General features: G+C 32.9%; 1 protein-coding gene across 2 annotated transcripts; it reads left to right on the top strand.

The window, feature by feature from the left end:
* The first annotated feature begins 332 nt into the window (after window positions 1–332).
* LOC129894956 (AP2-like ethylene-responsive transcription factor TOE3) lies at window positions 333–5,234 on the top strand. 2 transcript variants are annotated; one of them, XM_055970555.1, is made up of 10 exons: window positions 333–1,241; window positions 1,491–1,516; window positions 1,626–1,656; window positions 1,808–1,895; window positions 2,311–2,456; window positions 2,579–2,623; window positions 3,078–3,169; window positions 3,290–3,423; window positions 3,901–4,098; window positions 4,854–5,234. In XM_055970555.1, exons 1-10 carry the CDS (start codon window positions 766–768, stop codon window positions 5,052–5,054), a joined length of 1,437 nt encoding a protein of 478 aa, XP_055826530.1. In that variant the 5' UTR covers window positions 333–765; the 3' UTR covers window positions 5,055–5,234. The 2 variants fall into 2 exon arrangements, with proteins under 2 accessions (XP_055826530.1, XP_055826531.1); XM_055970556.1 differs by having other exon boundaries at window positions 335–1,241; window positions 4,857–5,234.
* Window positions 5,235–23,772: the final 18,538 nt, after the last annotated feature.

Raw genomic sequence — 23,772 nt, 5'->3', positions numbered from 1 at the left:
TACATGATATAATTTTCCGACGAAGGGGTGTCAGTCGACACCCCTCAAATATATGCGACTCCACCACTGCATCCAACATAAATCCAACTTCTTCATAGCCTGTCAATATGTAATATTTATGCATATGAAAATATATTTACCTAACTACACAATATAATTTTTTCGACGAATCAATACCCTTCAAATATATATGGCTCTACCACTACATCCAACATAAATCCTATTTTAGCATAATAGCCTGTAAACTATATAAAAAAGATAAATCAGACTAACCAACCTCCATACAACGAGCTTAATCGAGAAAATATGGAGAGAATTTCGAACCTAAAACTTGTAGAAAAACAAAGTTGGGTTGGATAATAGGGATCTAGAAAGTAGTGGTATTTAACGTTGGTGTGGGCTGCTTTCGGCTTATTCTTCCGAAAATAGCCTCCTCTATTTCTTTATTGGGCAGCTAAATAGGTGAAATAGCACAAACAAGATCTAGTAAAATACCAAGTAGTAGCAGTACCAAATAATAGAAAACACATCAAATATCCACCATCTTCAATAATATAAAAAAATAAAACAAAAAAACTTTCCCCCAACAACTTCAACTTCTCTATAAGTCATAGGTTCCATCTTCTTTCAATATATACACAAAAAAGTTTCTCCATTTCACATATCAACATACGTTACGTTGCAACAAAAAATCTGCAACTTTGCGGAGACCAATTCATTCTGATTCTATCGACAAATCGCCTTCCTTATACACAACAAAAAAAAATGTGGAATTTAAATGATTCCCCCGATCGAAGAATGGAGGATGATAAAGGTAAATGGGTCGGATCGGTATCGAATTCAAGTTCATCAGCGGTACTTGTTGTAGAGGACGGTAATTCAGAAGAAGAAGACGGCGAAAGAGGTAAAAAAATGAGAAGTACACCTAGTAAAAATTTAGATTTTTCAGTTACTGACTACAAATACAATTTGGAATTATCGTCGGAGAGTGAACTGCCGGTAATTACCCGGCAGTTTTTCCCCTTGGAAAATGAGTCAATGAATTTTCCAAGAGCTCAATGGGCTGGAATTAAATTTTGTGAATCGGAACCACCACTTGTGACCGGTTTAGCGGGTAACCCAATTGAGGTGTCTCAACAACAGCCAATTAAAAAAAGCCGGCGTGGACCACGCTCAAGGAGTTCACAATTCCGTGGTGTTACCTTTTACCGGAGGACTGGCCGGTGGGAGTCACACATATGGTTAGTATCATTTTATTTTTTCTTTGAAATAATTAATTTTTACACAATCAAATTAAGTCAGACTTACAAGATTAGAGCGTAAGAACTCACTATAGCTCATCGAATTAAATTGATGATATAATTTTTTGTGTTTTGTTTGGTTGGTGTATATAATTCATACTTTTTTTTAAAAATGTTGCTTCATATTATTTTTAACTATAGTTCGAAATTTATTCATAATCACTATTATTTTTTTAAAATTTGGTTTAGGGACTGTGGGAAACAAGTTTATCTAGGTACGTTTTAATTTATTTCATTTTAAATTTATTAATATATATTCTTTATTATTATTGGTGTTCTTGAAGATCAATCTGATATTTTAGTGAATTTATATTATTTGTGTAGGTGGATTTGATACAGCACATGCAGCAGCTCGGTGAGCTTTTAATTCTTCATTCAAACTTTTTGCAAGGTGTTTGATATGATGAAAGTCATTTGAAAAATAAATTTTGACTTTCATCACATCAAACACATTCAAAAAATTAATTTTTTTTTTTTGAGACTGAAGGTTTTGGAATGTGTCACAGTGCATATGATAGGGCAGCAATCAAGTTTCGGGGAGTGGAGGCGGACATAAATTTTACCTTGGAGGATTATGAACAAGACTTAAAACAGGTAGGTCGTGCATTCAACATTTAAATTCTATCAAATTAATTTTGAAGATATTAACATTAAAATTTAATATTTATAAAAAAACAATGATCTCCCATATATGTCATATTTATGTTTTATTTTTTAGATAGTCAGTTAATTAATAATTATTTATTATTTTAGAAAATCATGATTTTTATTTTATTTTAAATTTCTTTAACAAAGAAAATGACTTTACGAGAGAAAGCAGGATGTGTTTTTTGTGTGTCCGATTGAAGTACTTTACTTTCACTCTTTGCCTTATCATAAACAGTTTTTTTTGTTTCACATATTTGGTGTCAAAATTTAGTTGGAAGCATAGATATATAACTGTTTGACATTCTTTTTATTTTTTTTCTGCATAATTTGTTTATCTTTTTTTGGGGTATTTTTATGACAGATGAGCAATTTAACCAAGGAAGAATTTGTACATGTACTAAGGAGACAAAGTACTGGTTTTCCAAGAGGAAGTTCCAAGTATAGAGGAGTCACTTTGCACAAATGTGGTAGATGGGAAGCAAGAATGGGACAATTCTTAGGCAAAAAGTAAACACACAAAAAAAAATTTAAAATTTTTTTAAAAAGTTATTCTTATTTTATTCTCCTTTATGATTGAATAAAATTTTCAAGAACTGGGATTATTGACTTCTTTTTTTGGTGTGGAACAGGTACGTTTATTTAGGCCTCTTTGATACTGAAGTTGAAGCTGCCAGGTGTGTCACTGCAGTGTCGAATTTATTCTTCTTAATTTCTCTACTTTAATGAGTTGCATTGACTAGAGAGCGTTGCTCATACTCCCTCACCTCCAACCTAAGGTTGTAGACACGAGTTATCAAAAGATCAAAAAGGGTGGAAATTCCTGAGAAAGATATAAAAAGATAATTGTAGTTGCATTTTTTGCATGAAAACTACTTAAGTATTACTTTCTCCATCTCGAATTACTTATTATATATTTTTTTTCAAAAGTCAATTTTATTTAAAATATAGACATTCAAAAATTATACAATAAGTGTTACAAGTTGTCATTTTTTTAATGTTAATTTGATAAAAAAATATATATTAAAATGTTGTCAAAGTTTACATAATTTGATTCGAAAGTGAAACATGATAACATAACTAATATGAGTAGTGACTTATTGACACACTTTTTCGTTTCTTGTTTAACAGGGCTTATGATAAAGCTGCTATCAAGAGTAATGGGAAGGATGCAGTCACCAACTTTGATCGTAGCATTTATGAAAATGAACTTAACTCAAGTGGTAAATTACATTTTCCTTTAATTTGCTTGCTTTCCATTCGATCTCGATCAGTTATTTATATTATCAGTAAATATAAACTAAACTCGCGAAACATTGATAAATGTGCCTTCTTTTTTTCAGAATGTAGTGATAATGCACCGGACCACAATCTTGACTTAAGCTTAGGAGGTTCAATTGGGGACAATAGGGGTCAAAATTCTTCATCTTTGCAATTAGATGTCCATTGGCACCACCAAGGGTCAAGGCCTAATAAGGTACACACATACTCATGAAATTATCCACCGTGATTTATGAAAATAGTTGCACCAAATTATTTATCATCTTAAAAATTTAATACAAAATTAATTTTTTTTCTTATTTTATCTTTAGTAATAATAATTATTCTTGAAATTATAAACACCTCAATAAAGTAAATATTTAATAAAAAAAAGATTATTATCTTAAAACATAAACAAAGGTAAAATTGTCTAAAATTCCTCCTAATTAGTATTTCATTAAGGGCGTGTAAAAAAGACGACAAGTAATTTAAGACAAAAGGGAGTACATAACATTGCTTACCTTAATTTCTTGCACCTATCTAGAAAACGTAGCTTAGACAACAACTTCATCATTTTCAACATTTCAAATTTAATTTGTGTCATGTCAGATGTTTATACACGATTTTTTCTTTAAAATATCGTATATATTGAAATCGAGTACCCTCATACTTTACATGTTTTAAATTCCTTTAGCTACCTAGCCAAATTGATGGCCAAAGAAGAGGTGGGTATAATGAGACTGCAACATTGCAACTCTTGAGCCAAACACACCTTAATTCGCCAGGCGCATTGCATCCAAATATTAATGAAATGCAAAGGTTTGGCCAATTCATTAGAGATGGTGAAACACATACGGTTCAAGCGTATCCGCGGCAGTTCAACTCATATCAAGTGAGTTTTCAATTTTTTATAAACAACGTTTATTGTCTAAATTCTTTTTGACTGTTAGAATAATATGTTATTATCTAGAACATATAATATTGCATAACATAAACGTCAACTTCGAAGTAAACTTAGATAAATGTGTTTTAAAGATGTCAAATTGTATTTGAATTTATCCATCCCATGTTTTTTAGAACTTATTCAAATTATTGTGAAATATTGTCTCCGGTTATTTTAAAATGTCATTTTAACCAATAAAAAAGCATTCTTTTAAGAACTCAAGTAGGTGTTTGGACATTAAAAAAAAAAGATATCCGAGAAAAAGCGATTTTAAAAATATTTGCAAAAAGCTATTTGGAAATTGATATTATGTTAGACATGCATTTAACTTGGAAAAAAAAATAAGTCTGGAGAGTGGGAAAAAAAATGCTCTTGAAAATTTTGTGAAATCACTCTTTAAATTTGAAACTAATCTTCAAAAGAATTTCAAAAAATCAATTCAATGAATAACCAAGGTGATAAGGGAAAGTTGCTCGGATGATAAACATCCCTTACCTTCATTTTTAAAGTTATGGATTCGAATTGTTAAGGGGTTGCAAAAAATGATGAAAACTTTCGAAAAGAGCCCAAAAATGTAATAATTTGTTTTCTTAAAATCTATCCTTACTCTAAATAATTTAAACTTTGTGATCACTTTTATCTTTAAAAAAAATTACTAAAAAGTTAATAATTTTAATTACTTAATTATATTATGTATCGAGAAGCAGATTTGGACTCCAAGTAGCAGCAATGTAGGACAAAATGGGGCAACAAGTAGTTCTCAAGAATGGCACCACAATTATCCTCCTCCTCATCAAATATTTGCAACTGCTGCAGCATCATCAGGATTCTCTCAGCAGACAATAACAACACAAAATTGGTCTCAAAATACTGGCTTCCATCACACTTTTATGAGACCTTCTTGACCATTAATTTCTTCGATCACTACTAGAAAATATGGAATTAAAAATAGAATTTTTCAGTAATTTTTAATTAATTCATCGCTAAAAAGATTTTAGCTAATTGAATTTTCTTAAAATTCGGCCCTAAGTCATAGTCAAATGGGATTAGCATGGTTTTTTCTTAATTATTTTTTAGCTATAATTTTTTTTCTAGCGCTAATTCCATATTTTCTAGCCGTGTGTATATTGTTTTATAATCATTGTAAAGAGTAAAACTAATGTTGAGATTCTTAATACTCTTAAAAGATAAACAAAAATATTATTGGTAGTATATATATGCTGAGCATGGTTCTTGATTGGAATTAGAAAAAATAAAGGGTTGAATTATTATTTTTGGGGGGAAATTCCAATTCTATGGAAAAGTAAAGTTAACTCCTCTTTTTTTTTCATTATTATTAAGTTAAAAGTTTTATAATTGATACAAACTAGAGCCTTTGGATTCAATCTTGCACCTCTAATTAAAAGTTAAGTGTTTTTGCCATAAATTTCAAATATGTTTCATTTTATTTCAAAATTTATGAAGTCAAAGCTGATGATGGAAATCTGTTTGGTTATATTTTTTTGTAAAGGAGAGAAGGAAATATTTTAGAGTTTACGGATAAAAGTTTTTTAAAAAATATTCTTAAATTATGTGAAATTGAACAAAATGTTTCTGTTAATAATTTAGTCCAAAATTTCACATTGTCAATACTTTGATCAAAAAATGTCTTTAATATTACTTCTGGATCAACAATCCTCTTTTCCTAATAAACATATTGTCACTTTTCTTTCTAAAGACTTTTTTTCTAATTATATATTTTCTATGTACCAATTTATAAATTATAAGTCTCACTTTCCTTTTTAGTCAATTAAGAAAATAATTTAGTTTTAAAATATTTATTTTACTCGTACTGATATGATTTATAGTCACATAAAATTTATAATTTTTTTAGATCATAAATTTCAAAAAAATTCTTTCTTAAACTTCATATTAAGACAAACTATATTACGTAAATTGAAGCATGAGTATTAAAGCATGAGTATTAAGCAAATCAAACAAGTAGCATACCAAAAACATTCATTGGTAAGTAGAAATGATACACACACTTAAAATGTGGAAGTGTTAAAAGTCACTCCTAAAGATACACACCCTTTAATAACTAGGAGGTGATTGATTTATTATAAGAAACGCTTAAAATGTACCAAGTACAGCAGTAACATTAATAAGTACATTAAAAATAAATTATAATGATATTTATCATTTTGTCGATATCCACATACTTTTATAGCTAATAAATTGTGATAACATATTTAAAATCACAAACTTAATGTTACTTTTGATATGTATTAAAAAAAAATTCTTTTTTAGCGAGAAAAATGTAAAAATATATCCTTAAAGTATTTGAAATTGAATAGATATATCATTCATTAATAATTTAGTTCACATATGCTTTTTATCATTCCGTAGTTAATTTAAATATATTTTTAATTTAACTAGAGTTAGCCCCAATTAATGAAGGTCATATCTGTTCAATTTTACACACTTCAAAAAACATATTTGAACAAAATTATTAAGGAAAGATATATTTATTTAATTTTAAATACTTTAAAGACATATTTAGACCGCTGTCGTGTACAATGAAATGTCACAGTCGTTGGTGTCCATTCATTAGTTCTCATAACTAAAAACAGTCAGACATGGCTATTATGGTGAGAGGGACTTAACCTAAACCCTAAAGGACAATATGATTAAAAATGTATTTAATTAATTGTACTATATCTTTCCCCTATTAGTATTTTCCACTCAGAATATTGTACTAGGTAAGAGAAAAAAATATCTTGATGCTTGCGCTTAAACCCTAAATCATCATTAAGATTAAATTAATTAATTAATTAATGGATCCAGATGTGAAACATTGATTTTCCCAACTTCCAATTTGATGATTATAAAAATGAGGTGCATTTTCATCATCTAGGGCGTCATCATCGATTTTAATATATATAGACAAATATTACAACCCTTCCTTTTTTATTTATTTATGTTATTATAGTCCTGTGATTATGTATTAGTTAAACAAGTGTTGTCTTTTAATAATAATTATATGATATAATATATCAAATAGATATGAAAAGGCTTCGAAATTATTCGTTGTGTTTTTAAATTCAGAATATATGAGAGTGGTGGTGGAAAGAATAGAGTCAAAAGATCATACCTTTATTCCTTTTAATTTTTTAAAATATATATTTATTAACAGTTAAAAAATAGAAATTAACATCAGACAAACTTTATAGCTAAATAGTAAATTTTATTATTAAAATCCTAGTCTTTTCCCTAAATCAATCTTGCAAGATATTGACTCCTCTTTTTTCCCTCCTTAAAATTGTCTTTTAAAAAAAATATATTCTGATTTTGGCATTCAAAATAGTTTGGGGAGTATCAAGACACCAACAAAATTTAAGTGTCAGACTGAAAATCAAGATTCTATTTATGTATTTTCCATTAGTACACCATCAAACAATTCCTAAAAGAAAAATTTACCGCAACAATATAAATCATGCGATTAAATTTTAAGGCAGAGAAAATAATTTCTTACAATTGTTTTTAAAAAATGCATCAATTGATCTGATTGATCCTTTAGAGATCTTGTGTACGAAAAATCAGTTTTTAATAAATAGAACGTTGAGGAAGTATCTCTTTTTCCGAGAAGCACGAGAGAAGTAAATTGATTTGGACCACAATATTATTTTATGATGAAGAACCATATTATAAATCATTACGAATAAAATAAGTCAACCTTATCACCAATCATCGACATAGAAGCAACTAGAATTAGTGCCTACCTAACAATATTCATTAATCAAACAATATTTTTAAATCACTAAAAAACAAAAGTGCGATGAACATTGTCATTAATTTATTACTAAATTGTTCATATATAACTAATATATATTTTTGATAATTTATGAGACTACTGTTGGATTCATTATTTTGAGGAGCAGATTTATAATTTGTGAATTTTTATAATTATTTTAAATTAATAAATAATAATTAGATAGTACATTATTACATGTTTATATATATTTAATAAAATTTTAAATAAAAATATAAAATTATTAATTTTTAAAAATTTATACACGATAATCTAGATCCACTCCGGTTTCCTCTACGTAGGATCCACGAAACACTGCAAAAGGTAGAGAAAGAGATTTTTATTTATTCTTTACTTTTACTAAGTATATCATTTTTTAAAATTTTCTCACTTGTATAGTCACACCACACAAGTTACGTACAACTCATGTGGCGTAACAAGTTTATCGAGAAAATCAAGTCTCTACCATAATTATATAGCCATTTCACGTGAGTGAGAGAGATGGAGGGCGTGGGAGGGGTGGGTTGGGTGACACATAATATTATCGCTAATAATGTATTTAATTTGTGACAAATTATTATTTATCTTAAAATTAGTTATAATTTTGAATATGAAAAAAGTTGTCACAAAAAATAAGTTGTTACAATAGCAACAAATTAGAGTTTGTAGTTAAAGTTTGTAAGCTTTAACTACAAAATTTTATACTTATTTGTGATCTTAATTTTTTTCACTAATAATATAAGCAATTAGTGACAGTTTTTGTCACTAATATTAGAAGCAAATAGTTACGATCATTTAATTGTCACTAAACAACCTGCGATTTAGTGAGAACATTATTTTGTCACAAAATATGAAATATTTAAATAGTGAAGATTTAAAATTTGTAGCCAAATAATTTAACTATTTGCTACAAAAAAAATTATAGCTAAAAATAAGATTATATTTAGCTACGCTTGTTTATGATTACAAGGTTGTTCCAGTCCGGACAGTCCGATCCATTAGACCTTTTTGCAATCGAATACTAGTTTCGGACTGGGCTCCCATATATGGATTGCTACAGAGCTAGATATGGGGTACCATAGATGTTGTCGGCCCATTTCATGACTCACCTAATTTTAGGAGTCGGACTAATAGGGCCAGATCGACTTTGGGTCACGAACTTTAAATGAGACGGGTTCGTGGGTCATTTTGGTGGGCAGATAAAAAAATTTAAGTTAACTTCTCCAACTTGAATTAAATTTGAAATTTGAAAGTTGAGTTCTAATCATATAGTGTAGTGTCATCAATTTAATTTTGAAATAATTATATGTATTGTGAATTTAAATTTTGAAAGTTCAAATTTCATCATATTTCATATAATTCTCTCTATCCATCTATATTTCTACTTATTTCTTGCTTATTATTCTATTTCCAACTTACATATTTCATGGAATTAAATAAATTAAAATATTTTTAAAAAAATAATAATGTAGTGTTATCAATTTGAATGTTGAGTTACAATCATATAGTGTAGTGTTATCACTATAATTTTGCGTAACCCCTCCGCAAATTAGTCGATGGGTTCTTTTAAAATCCATTTTTTTGGACAATTTTCATTTTATTCTCATTCCCTCAAGCCCAAAATTGATTTTCTCTCCTCCTCTCAACTTCACATATCAAGGTATATCCCTCACATAAAATTCTAAGTTATTTCCAACGATTTTAACCAATAATTACGAGTTTCTAACAAGATTTCTTTGTCTTGAATCTTAGGATTTTCAAAAAAATCGATCTTTAAGATTCAAGGACAAGTTCTTGTTGTCCTTTCCTTCAAAGACCAAACCTTTCTAAGAATTTGAAGAATTTAAGGTATATAATTCTATCGTCTATGTGCAAGAACATTATTGTTTTTCTACACAACTATATTTCTATGTTTACGAAGTCCATCCATGAATGAGTGAGGGCTTAGGATGAAACTCTCATATCTTGATTCATTATGAAACTCCAAAAATTCTCCATGAAAGTGTATTTTCTCTATAATACCCCTACTTCCATAACTCTTGAGTTTTATCATGATCCATAAACAAATATGAAAGGAATGGTTTTTCTTTGAAAATTAAGTTTGATAATTTCTCTTAATGATTTCCTTATGACTATACACTATGAATTTTGTACAAAAATGTAAGCCTTATGATAGTTTGATATGCTTTTCATTTTGGATTGTGACCCATGAACTTTGAAATCGAAAAACATGAACCTTTGGGCCACCTTATGAATATAAGTTCTAGGTATAACTTATGAACATGATATCTGAGGGAGGTACATGGTTAATCGAGAAGGCGTAGATCTAAATGACAAAGATCTGAAACTACATTTACCAACGTAGGTTAAAGATCATATTGTTGGTTCGGACGACTCCTTTATGTTAATTTGGTATGGGGCTTATTATGAATCTACATGACATGTATGTATATCTCACACCTGACAAGATATGAGATTGCTTAGTTAATCGGGCGAAGATTAGATTTCATGTGTTCACATGGTGGTTTATGTCAGTTATACTAATAAACTCTCATGATAAACTAATGATGAAAGACATAATGTTAAAGACGTCTTAATGACTTTTGGTTACTTATTCCCTTTCATGTCATGATAATGATTCTATTGGCAATCTTGTTTCTTTTATGTCGTATGTCATGTTTCAATCAGCTATTTTACATATAATACAATTCAATATGTATTTACGTTTCTTTTGTTGGAGGAGCACTATTTTGAAATGATGAAGTGTCACGATCTAATTCATCGGGTCATGCGGGCATCTACTCTAACATCTAGATAGGAGAACCCTTACAGAAATATCATGCGGAAGTTTAACAAATACCAAAATAACAGCCTTAAAAGTCAAGAATACACCATAATTGAATTTTAAAACTCTAAGGTTTATTACAAAGATACTTTAACACCCCCAAGGACACTAGTCTAAACAGGTACAAGAGCATCTAAGAGTAGAGTTTATACATAAAAACAAGACACAACTCCCACTAGGGGTGTTCATGGTTCGGTTATTGATTAAAATCATAACCAAACTAATTTAATCGGTTTTTAAATATCTAAAACCATAACCAAACTAAGTAAAATAATAACCACCAGTTTGGTTATTGTCGATTTGGTTCAGTTTTTCAGTTTATGACTAGTCGGGACAATTCAAATATTCTCTCTCTACATTCTTCAAATTTCTTATAAAGCTCTTTTTTCCTCACGGCCCACAAGGGTGAACTTTGCTGCATATTGAGGGAAAGACATGCTGATGGCAAATCAGGTGGATCAAACTTGCAACGTAGTGTAGATTAAAAAAAACAAGTCAAACAGAGATTTCAAAATACAAACAACTTTGTCCCTTACATATTTAAACTAAACTAACTAGAGAATCCATAATATAATCAAAAGTACTTCGACTATCTTAAATTAATAATTAAAAAGTATAAAATATCCTTAATTATTTATGAAAAGCTAATATTATACATATAAATAATTATAAATTTTATGTATATAATTATCAGTTTGGTTCGGTTATTTATTCGGTTATTTTTTACTATAACCATAACCAAACCAAATATTATTGGTTTTTCAAATTTAAAACCAAACCAAATCAAACCAAACCAAATATCGATTTTTTTATTTGATTTGGTTTTGATTTTAACCAAAACTGTGAACAACCCTAACTCCAACCATAAGGAAGGAAGAGTAGAAGTTGTTGGAGAATCATCTTCGTCTTCACCTATGAAACATCACTGACCCTGCAACCAAACTATGCCTAGTGGCATAGCAATAGTAGAATCAATACAAACAATAGGTACTAGTAGGCATCATCAGTCAATCCAGTACCCACCGCATAATATAAAGAGATCAACAAGAAGGAAATATGCTCTTAAGAAAATTCACTCGGCAACCTTTATGCACAAACTCTTATCATTCCCATTAACCTCATTAAAATCTTTCAAGCTTAACTCCTATTATTTCTAGTTGGTCCACTGCTAACTCTAATTCAGATCAAGGCCTAGCCCTTTTATCACATAGATGAGTTTCTGAACTAAGGGGGCTCATTAACTTTGTCTAACCAGTCTACTCCCTTTAGCTTTCACACAACACCTGTCCCTAGAATAATTATGTGACACCCCGGAAATGTATGGGTAGACTCGGACCGAAGGACTTGTAATTCTACATATGAGTTAGGATTAATTCCTAAGTATTTGAAGTGTGTTAGATGTGTTTATGGCCTCTATAAACTTATCCCATACTGTTGGAGGAGCACCCTTGCCCCTAGACAACTCTCGAGATTCATACCAATTAAGAGCTACATTACATAATCGATATAAAGATAACTCAACAGACTTAGTCTCAGAAGCCAAAATTATCCTTAATGTACGCTGCACCTGTCGGATAAACTCCTGCAGGTCATCCGTAGGCCTCGACCCATAGAACTTTTGGGGTTACAAATCAAAAAGTCATGAGCCCTCAAACTATTATGTCTATCTGCATAATCTATTCCTAGACCATGCCTACGAGGCTGCCCTACCATTATCTTGCCAGTAACTGAACTGCGTCTCTCCTGGCCCTATCCTCCGCCCCTGGACGGGAAGCTAGAGGCTTAGGCAATGGAGCCTCTGGAGCTTGCGGTGAAGCCGCCTCCCGATCGATAGTTGTAGTTGCTGCTGGTCTAAGCTCCTCTAGCGATGGCGGCATAGTAGAGCTCGCCGAAATAAGCACAACCTACAGAACAGACTAGGCACGGGCCGTAGTAATACTCGAGGTCTGGCTAGTTTCTTCCGCTACTGACTTGTCCTTCTAGGCAGCTGTCGCTTTCCTTGGAGGCATCTCTATAAACATAATAATCTGTTAAGGAGGAATTTTATTGATTATTCGGCTCTATTGCACGATTTAAAATGAAAAGGAAAGATAACATCCTAAATGTCTTATAGCCTCTTGTTTATAGATGTGGTGCACAACACACCGATAAATAAGACTCTACTAGACATAGTCTGTAAATACTCCAAAGATAAACTGCTCTGATACCACTTTTATTACGATCCAACCCCATAGGCCGTGACTAGTGTCCAAATTGGACACTCACGTACACCCCTGTTAACTATAATCAAACCACGCATAATTTAGAACTTAAGGAAATAGAATGTTATCTCAAAACTGTCACATATTCATATATTGATACAACTTGTCTTTTGAGGAGTTACAACTTAGCAATAAGTAACACAGTACATAAGCCGACGAGACTGTTATTGCATGTGGGGTCATCCCATTATATACATATGCGCGAGCCGACAAGGCTGCCACTACGAAAGGAAACGTCCCGAAACATAAGTCATACTAGCACAGCTGAACATCATTTATATACAATCCACACATATGTCTACAGACCTCTAAGAGTTCCAACAATATCGTATGTGGGTGAGGGCCCCGTTATACCCCTGAATAAACATATGATTTCATCAAAAAGGGGTTTATACCACAAGTCTAGGCTCCGACACAAATGAGTACCCCAAGATAGCTGAGTAGGAATCCTAGGTTGGTAGATCACCGAAGCTAGTACCTGTACCGGTGGGTATAAAATGCATCCCTTCCCCTCCAGGAAGGGGGTCAATACATGATATGTACTAAGTATGTAAAGCATGAAATACAATAAGAGAGATCATAACTGAAGTAGAGAGTCCAAGAGACAAGTATAATAATCAAGAACTTACTGTACATGTGCCTTACGCAACAAATAGTGCATATCATTATCATATACCGTACCTGATCCATTATGGGACTCGGTACCATAATCGTATCATTATATTATCATATCATCATGTACGTATACCTATCCGACCCTCTAGTAAGGGACTCGGTGAATGAAGTCATGTATACGTATACCGTACTCAGCCCCTTATGGGACTTGGTTCTATAACCATATCATTGCATCATCATATCATCCTGTAGCGTACTCGGCCCTCTAGTGAGGGACTCGGTGGATAATATAGTAAATTACGCGTGATAACATACCTGGCCCAGGACTCGATGAAAGATGTATTAATGGTATGCACCAGTAGAATATCATGAACAATCATATACAATTAGATCATCATCTGAGACTCAATAGAATAATTAAAATGAACCATCATTTCAAAATCAAGACAGTAGTCATCTCAGGTACCCTTCGAATGTCATTATGGACGATATTAAATAAAGTCTCAGGGATCATAGACACGTATTAAGATAATGCGAAACAGATTATGGAATCAGAGACATTTGTTATCGTAGAGTCTTTAGGAATAGGAGCTTATACATCCAACTACTATTCAATATATAAAAGGCTCGAGGGCAATAACTCAACTACTTTAAGAGTTTTACCATCAAGAAGTGAATAAGAGTCATAAATCATACTCGGGGCTTATGAATGGAATTACCCCCAAAGCTCATATCATATATAACTTATATCTAAGATATGCCAAAAGAAAGAAGGGATAGTTTTACATACCTTTAGCGCTTATTCGCAACACGACACGTATACGCTGCCCGAAGCATCTCAACCTATATTAAGATGTCAAGAACTATGCTTAAGTTATGTGTAGGTCCAAAATGTATTCTAACGTTAGTAACTCCTTTCTAGAAAATTACGCGATATTTCCCTTATATTCAAATCAACTTCGTAACAACTAAGCCAACATTAATACCCACACATTCATGTACTATATCATATCGAAGCTATTCGAGACAAGACTCGAAAACAACCTGGAAAGCTCGCATGCTATGCCAAATCAGCCCACACATGACATTTGATCATAACTCTTTAACACAACAGCTTGGCCAACATGTAACATAATGTGTAACTTTAGCTACTATTAATCTTTCGAGCCCAACAAGAATAACAACGTACCAAAACAATCCCCAACATGGCCCAAATAGAAAGTTAACATTAACATATACAATTCCCTTTACTTTTAACACATAATCCATATCCATAATAGCAAAACAACAATCAACCCAATTAAGTTTATGCAATTTCGATTCTGCTCGTTTCAACACCAATACTTAAGTATGGGGTTTTCCCACTTTTAATTTCATTTAATTCCTTCATCCTCATATAACAGCAACAACCACAACGTTAGTTAAAATTGATCCACCCTTTATACTTGAAAACAACCTCTACATAACTTCAACACCCTTAAATAGTAGCGTGTATAATTTTATATTTCCAGTCCATATTTACACATCCACAACATATTTAAATCCTTACTAAAATGTGTGAAAAAGAGATCAAAACTTACCTTAACAAGTGGGCTTCTTGAACTTGCTGAAATTTGTAGGTTCACGTTTAACCTCCATGCTACCCTAATGATGAATCCCACATTGCTAATCACCTCCCAATGAGTCAAAATTACCTTAGAGATTTAATTTAGAAACCACAATTTAGGAGCTTATTTGTTGCAGACATGGCAGAAGCTCTCACCCTCTTTTTCTCTATTTTTCTCTAAGTTAGGAAGAAGAAGAAGAAGAATGAGCTAAAAATGAGCTCTTAGTAATTAAGTTAGTCTTATATACACAGCCCTTGAGAGTAACATGTGTCCAGCCCCTAAGGGTGACATATTTCCAGCCCCTACACTTGTTTAGCCCCCAAGGGTGGTAAGTATCCAACTCCTACACGTGTCCCTCCCATCCATGCACCAATCAGTTGCTGCCATATGTCTTGGTGGGTCCCACTTAGTAGTTTAGATTAATTAACTGAATTAATCATAATTAATTACTAATCCCCACTTAATTTATGCCACAAGTTTGTAAGTAGTTGCATCACCTATTTTCCCTTTTGATAAAATGTAGCCCATACATTCTAAGTAGGTGCATCACCTACTTACTCTTTTTAGTAGGTTCATAATCTAATCTTACCTTAAGAACATGTGTGATCCTTGCTACTTAAGCTCGACATGTACTCAAGTAACATAATTATGTAAGACATCCAAAGAGGTAGCTTAAGCAAGTAGGTCGATCACCATGACACATTATTTGGCCTCAAACTCCTTTTAAATCCTTCTAAACCTATTTCCAACCATCATTACTCACATAGAACTAGTCTATGTAAAATATGGGTATTACATCCTCCCCTCCTTCAGATCATTTGGTAACGTCATGGATAACATGGATCACATGGCAACTTTACAGGAGCTTAAAAAAGACATTCCAATGTACAAAAGTATGGGGTATAACAAATATGATCTTTTTAACTTCTGTCTCATCGAATCTCGCTCTGGTGGTCAAATCCCGCTCTAGCATCCCATCACAGATAGTTTTCAGTAAAATAGGCATTACTTATTACTCCGAATTCTGAATGAGGCAAATTTGGTGTAGTTGGAAAGAAGACTCATAGACTTTTAAGTTGATAGGTCACGGGCCACCTAATTCATTATATGTTGAGAGATATGATTGTTTGAAGTTGACCCTTGTTTGAACCCAAGTCCAAAACTAAATTGTAAAGATACTTTCAACTTAACTTTGAGATATGATTATAGTACGACCTTAATTCACAACTAATGCACTCGTATACCAAGAATTGATCCTAGTCATATGATGAATGAGATTCATATACCTTTACCGCAGATATTGTTAGTAGTGATGGGTTAGGTCATTACAATAGATATGAATTTACCACTCGTTCATCCCAGAACAACAACACTGAGGAAAGGGTACGAGCTGATCTAAAAAAATTTCAAAAGAAATGATGAGACACCATCAAAACTTAGGGAAAATCACATCTCAAACTAACCTATTTTATGTCAAACGCTATAAACAAGATTCTACTTACCCGAAATCCATTCTGAAAGCTTCTATGGGATACTATGACCCTCACATATCAGGATACCACCTTAATCTTCTCAAATGCTACACCTCGAGACACCAAATATGTCTAAACCACACAATTCATAAAAATTTCATTTGAATCTATTCTAACTGAAATTTTGTCAACTCTCATACTAGGGGAAACTTTACTCAGGCACTTACACCATAACCAATGCTATAACGAGCACATTATCCCCACTTAAATAGCAGTAACCACAAAGTATCTCACGAATCAAACACAAGAATCAATACACCATAATTAAGTATGTAAGAATTTTCATTCACAATTAATAGTCGAGCATCAGTCACATTCGCCAAGAATGACATCGGTATCACAATCTCATCGGAAATGACCTCGGCAACACACTTTCACCAGCAATGACCTCGGGCTCACACTCTCGACAAAAATGACCTCGACATCACAATCTTTATCTCACCACAATGTTCAAGAACAAAATGTAATTTGGCATGTTCACATATTAATGAGGAAGCGACAATTTCAAGCAATTCACAATCACAATGGGACTATCAAGGCATGTCATAAGATTCACATCAATGTCAATATCAAGCATTTCACACTTTTCAATCACCATCATAGCGATACATTGCCTTTTTACTAACTTCATTCATTTATTAAGATCAACCTATATGAATACACAACCCATCACCTCAACCTGACAATATTACCCATATCAAATCAATAAATGTTATGCCCATTATCAACTAGGTTCAAAAATACTAGACAACCATGACCAGTCACACACTTAAGAATTTTCCCCATTATCTTAGCATAAATAAATATGCACACTAGAGGGATCTATTCATCACCCACCTTAAATCAATAACATTATGAAAAATAGAAACACCATTTAGAAACAACTAAAGCTTGAGTTTCCACAAACTTAATTCAATATTCAAAACAATTATGATAAATAGACACAAAATTTAACAACTAAAGCATTGAGTCCCATAAACTCAATTCAATAGTTAAAATAATCATGTCATAAGTACAACATAACCCGAACTCTCAATTTCAAGTCTTAACTTATTAAGCACATGACACCGCATTAAGGCCTTTAACATAATTCCAAGATCAACCCAAGCAATGCATAGATAAAAATTCAGCATCACTTTGTTTAAAACCAGTTATGAAACATGTTAAAGAAATATTTCATAAAAAAAAATCTATTGTTATGCAACAATAGCCCTTTTCTCATATGGTTCCCAACCAATACTTATTATCCTGAAATCAAAGTTTCTCTACAGTCATAAATCATTCTTTTCACTTGCCATCTTTACCAATGGTAAGTCCACACACAACTAAGAGTTGTATCTCCTCACACAAGTATATCATTTAGCAAGTCAGAAATTCGATCATTATCACATTATAATTTATCACTAGACCATTGCACATAACCAAGTTATGACCATTTTTCTAACAACAAGTTCATAGAAACCCAAGCGATTATATCTCATAGAATTTCAACCATTTAGGTAAGTACCTTTTGCACGTAAATATTTGTCTTAGGAAACATAAAATTCAAAAAACATCATATTATTTGTGCAAACACAATTCACACATCATATTATTCATGCAAGCATAATTCACATCGTCCATCAGGTAGACATCACTATGCATAAAATCACAAAATCTGAAACCATATCACAGAAGCAAGTCAAACTTATTAAATTAATTCGCTTCATGGATGACCGTTCATTGATTAGCCATGCACTTACATAGCCTCTATGACCAGATACCAATTGGAACCTTCTCGATTCTAATTTTTCTTGCTTGTCTCCCTTCAGTTGTGACTACGGTATCAAGTTTACTTTGTTAAGATACCAATTAGATTCTAGAGATACCAATTAGACTCAACTCATACTACAATCAAAAGACACCACAAAAGGAGTGAATAAATAAAAGTACTTTATAGAATGCTTCATAGCTTTCTGAAGATTAGATATAGACGTCAACACACCAATTCACGGGAGTCTATTCTACACTTGCTCTTGTACTAGAAGACCAATAATCTAGGTTTTGATACCAACTTATCACGACCCAACTCATCGATTCATGCAGGCACCTAGTCCAACACCTAGATAGGAGAACCCTTACTAAAATATTATGCAAAAGTTTAATAAATACCAAAATAACAGCCTAACAAGTCAAGAATACACCATAATTGAATTTTAAAACTCTAAGGTTTATTATAAAGATACTTTAACACCCCAAAGATACTAGTCTAAATAGGTACAAGAGCATCTAAAAGTATAGTTTATACATAAAAACAAGACACAACTCCCACCATAAAAAAGAAAGAGTAGAAGTTGTTGGAGACTCATCTTCGTCTTCAATTATGAATCATCACTAACCCTGCAACCAGACTATTCCAAGTTTTATAGCAAGACTATTATCAATAAAAAATACGTATTGGCAAACATCATCAATCAACCCAATACCCATCGCATAATATAAAGAGATCAACAAGAAAGAAATATGCTCCTAAGAAAATACACTCGGCAACCTTTATGCACAAACTCTTGTCATTCCCATTAACCTCATTAAAGTCGTTCAAGCCTAACTCACACCCCTTTTAGTTAGTCCACTGCTAACTCTAATCTTGATCAAGACCTAGCTCTTTTATCATATAAATGAGTTTCTGAAATATGGGGGCTCATTAACTTTGTCTAATCAGTCTACTCCCTTTAGCTTTCACACCAACACCTGGCCCTAGAATAATTATGTGACACCCCGGAAATGTATGGGTAGACTCGGACCGAAGGACTTGTAATTCTACATATGAGTTAGGATTAATTCCTAAGTATTTGAAGTGTGTTAGATGTGTTTATGGGTCATAAGAGATCTCTAACACCAAGTCAAGTCCAAAGAACTCCAATCGATTAAGTTTTCGGACGAGTTAGAATAAGAGTCAACTTCAAACAATCATATCTCCTAGGATATAAAGAACTGGGTGAACCAGGACCTACCAAATTAAAGGTATTTGAGTCTTATTTCCAACGCCATCAAGATTGCAATTTTTGGAGTTCGGAGTCAAATGTTATGGCCATTTTACTACAGACTAGTACTGCAGGAATTTCAGGCCTGGGCGAAATTCAGGCTTGGCGCTCCAGTGGCGCCCCACGCCACTATAGCGCCAGAAAACAGCCTCAGTAGTTTCGGGCTTGGAACGATGCGCACTATTAGATGTGCAGGGTTTTAAGCCTATTTTGGCTTGGCGCTGCAGTGGCGCGACGCGCCACTATAGCGCCAGCAAGACTTTTGCCCAAATTTCCAGATTTTTGGAAGAGGGTCAACTTGAACTTTTTCCAAATTATATATACACCATCCTTGATTATTTTGGACCATTATTTTTAGCTTTTCTCTCTCTCTAAAAAGCCCTAAATATTTTCCCTTTCTTCTTCTCCAAATCCATCTCCAACAAAGGGTGCCTTCAAGAGTTTCAAGGATTCAAGTCTTCCATTGAAGACCTAACATCAAGTTCCTTCAAAGTCTTCAAACAAGGTATGTAAGGCTAACCTAAAATATGGATTGAGTTCTTCCATATGCCCATAGATGTGTTGGTTAGGAGTTGTGAAAGAGTTGCACCTTCTAGAAAGGTTTTCTTGAAAGTTTTCCCTAAACTATGGAATGTTTTTAGATATAAATGGTTGATTGATGATTTTAATGACTTAAGTTACTAAATAGTTATCTTTCATATTTTTGACTACAAATGTATCTTTGTATATAGATTTATAGATGTTGACGATACTCTTGAGTTGAGTTTTGTTGAGAGTATGGATTCATGTTTCATTCACATGAACCCAAGATGAGATTTCTTGTTATAAATGTCTTGAGGTTGATATGGATAGTTGTGTGTATATATGTATTAATTGGAATAAAAAGAATGAATTAGATAGTTAAGAATGTCCTTTTGTTTTTATAAAATGAACATAGAACTAAAATAAAGATTTTGGAGTAGATGTTTGACGATTGATGTGATGATGATATTTGACAATGATGTGATGATAATATTTGATGATGATGCGAATGATGATATATGATGATGATGTGATGATGATGTTTGGTGATGATGTGAATGATGATATTTGACGATGATGTAAATGAAGAGGTTATGTTGATGAGGATGTTGTGTGATGAAGTGGATTGGAGTCTAATGTGATTTTGTGGTATATGATGTGCATAATTTGAGTTGATTGGAGTCTTAGGAATATTTTGAAAATAAATGATCTTTTGAGGAGGAGCTTTAAATAAATTATTTATGAACCTTTTTGCATAAACTATTTATACACTATTTTGAGTCTAAAGAATTATTAGTTTCATCTTTGATTTAGAAAAGAGTCTAAGTATGAGTTGAGTATGAGGAGCCTTTAAATGAGTTGAGTATTTTTACATTAAAGTATCCATTTTGAGTTTGAGTTGAGGAGTTGAAATTATATTTTAATATACATAATATTTTCTGCATTCATTGAGTTGAGATTGTATAAATTTTTAAAGAGAAGAGTTTGATGTTTGAGATGAGTCAATTTGAAAGAAGGTCCAATGAGACTTGCCATTATGACTCAATTGAGTTGAATTGAGGAGAGAGTTGATGAGTTGGCAAGGTTCTAAATGAAACTAGTCGTGAGGGTTTGTTTGAGATGATTGGATGGAGTCTTATGAGCATGGAGTCATGGGAGGAGTATCGAGCACCGAATTGGGCAAGAGTATAGTCCATACTCGAACCCAATACCTATGTTGCCAAATGTAGGGGGGATTGAACCGTTAAAGTCGGATGCTTCCCCGAGAGATTTGTCCTGAAATGATAGGACTTGACTAATCGATGGTATCCATGATTAGGGAGGCGTTCATGCCCTGGCAAGGTATGGACGGACGTGGCAACAACGTCTGATTGTTGTACTATCACTAACTCATAAGTGATGGTTGTCGGATAAGAAAAACTCCTATTTAGGTCTTGATAGTGCTCTGAGTCAGTTGAGTTGAGTGAGTTGCTATATGCTTATGAGTCAGTCCTGTCTAAACTATTTCTTGTTAGACTTAGGACACTTGAGTGAGTTGTTACATATTTATTGAGTTGAGTCCTTTGAGTTGAATTGTAAAATGTTGCATAATTTAATTTGCATATTTACTGAGTTGAGTCCCTTGAGTTGATGGTTGAGTTGAATGTTGAGTAGATTGTATACGGTCGGATTGGAGTAGATGAATTGTGATTGGATTGAATAGAATGGTATGTGACTAGATTGGATTTGATTATTGAGTTGATTGTTGAGTTGAGTGTATATAATCGGATTGTACATGATTGAAAGGGATCGAATTGTAAATGATTTGATTGAACTGTATTATACATAATTGAATTGGATTGTATGGTATATGATTGGTCTCTGTCTAAACTGTATCCTTACTTTAGATTTACGATGCTTTATTTGAGTCCCTCTTATCTTTTTGATTTGAGATATGTGGACCGATGTTATTCTTCCTCGAGGTATGTTTCATTCTGCCATTTTACATACCAGTACATTCCACGTACTGATGCCATTTGGCCTGCATCGTTTCATGATGCAGAGACAGGTTTATGAGATCGTCAATAGAAGCATCATTGGGGATCTATTCGCACTCAGCATTTTGGTGAGTCCTCCCCTACATTCGGAGGACACCGTCTGTGTATTCTTGCATTGAGTTCGCCATTTTCATTTTGATTTGAGGTAGCCATGAACATGTCATTGGCACCAATTAGATAGTAGTGATAGGGGCTTCATAGACTAAATAGTGATGCGTCGATTGAGTATTTCTTTCCTTAAATTATTCTTGTTGAACTATTTAAAATGACAAATATTAGAGTTGATTTGTTGGCCCATGGCCTTTATTCTTTGAGTTAGACTGATGTTTGAGTTGCCCATCGAATATTCTCTTTATTCTTTTGTCTTCCGCTGATTGAATGAATGAACGGATGTGTGATCAGGCTATGTGGTTCGCTTGGGAGCCAGAAATGGTTTCTGAGTGCCGGTTACGTCTAGGGTACCCTCCCGGGGCGTGACAAATTAACATCTCACTCTAAAGAGAAAAATATTTAGGTGGGCTAAGACTCATATTCTAACAGCACTGGACCACTGTGATAGGACCTATCCCGCTCTGACAGCCTCGCCACAACGGGATTCCTTATGCCAGAATGGCCTATCTAGAGACAGAAGCTCTAAATTCTCTTCAAAACCCCTCTTTAACATTTGTGCCCATAGGACATCAGCAATATCTGACTTTAAGTCACTAATTTTACTTAACAATGCATTGATTTCTCTCCACTTATTTTTTCATGACCTCATGCCTATGATGCGGACAAGTCTGGAAACTATAACATAATTTGAACGGGCACATACATGAACACATTATTAATTTATCATTTCAGAGTAATATACAGTTGCACATTGTAAATCTCAGATACAACAATCAACATGGTAACACTTGGACTTTTGGTCCTTTCATATCAATTATTACACAAGATGAACATGCTCAATTATAATCGAGTTAGTTTCTCTATCATCACACATATAGTCAAGATCAATTCACAGATGATATCCACACAATGGTTCTCTCATGGAACCCCTACTCAAATTACTAATGTGTCGGTGTGATACCCAATCCAATAGTTAATATGTGTCAAAATGTGACACCCGAACTAATGTATATGTCGAAATGCGATACTCAATTCAATATATATGTTGAAATGCGACACTTGATCCAATATCACAATCACAATGCATAATACATACAGCAATATACAACAGAACATGGTGATAACCAAGAACCTACAGCAGACTATGACCAAAATACAGCAGGGTCAGATTTGTACCAAGAGGACATGTCCAAACACATCCAAACTTTGCAGGACTGCATCATATAATAAGTTGGAAAAGCTCAACAAGTTTCAGCTCAAAAGGATAATTGTAGACGTTAG

This window comes from Solanum dulcamara, chromosome 7 (genome assembly GCF_947179165.1).
Source record: "Solanum dulcamara chromosome 7, daSolDulc1.2, whole genome shotgun sequence".
NCBI classification, from domain to species: Eukaryota; Viridiplantae; Streptophyta; class Magnoliopsida; order Solanales; family Solanaceae; genus Solanum; species Solanum dulcamara.
The sequence above is the reverse complement of the archived record's forward strand: the minus strand, read 5'-3'. Positions and strand labels throughout refer to the sequence as shown.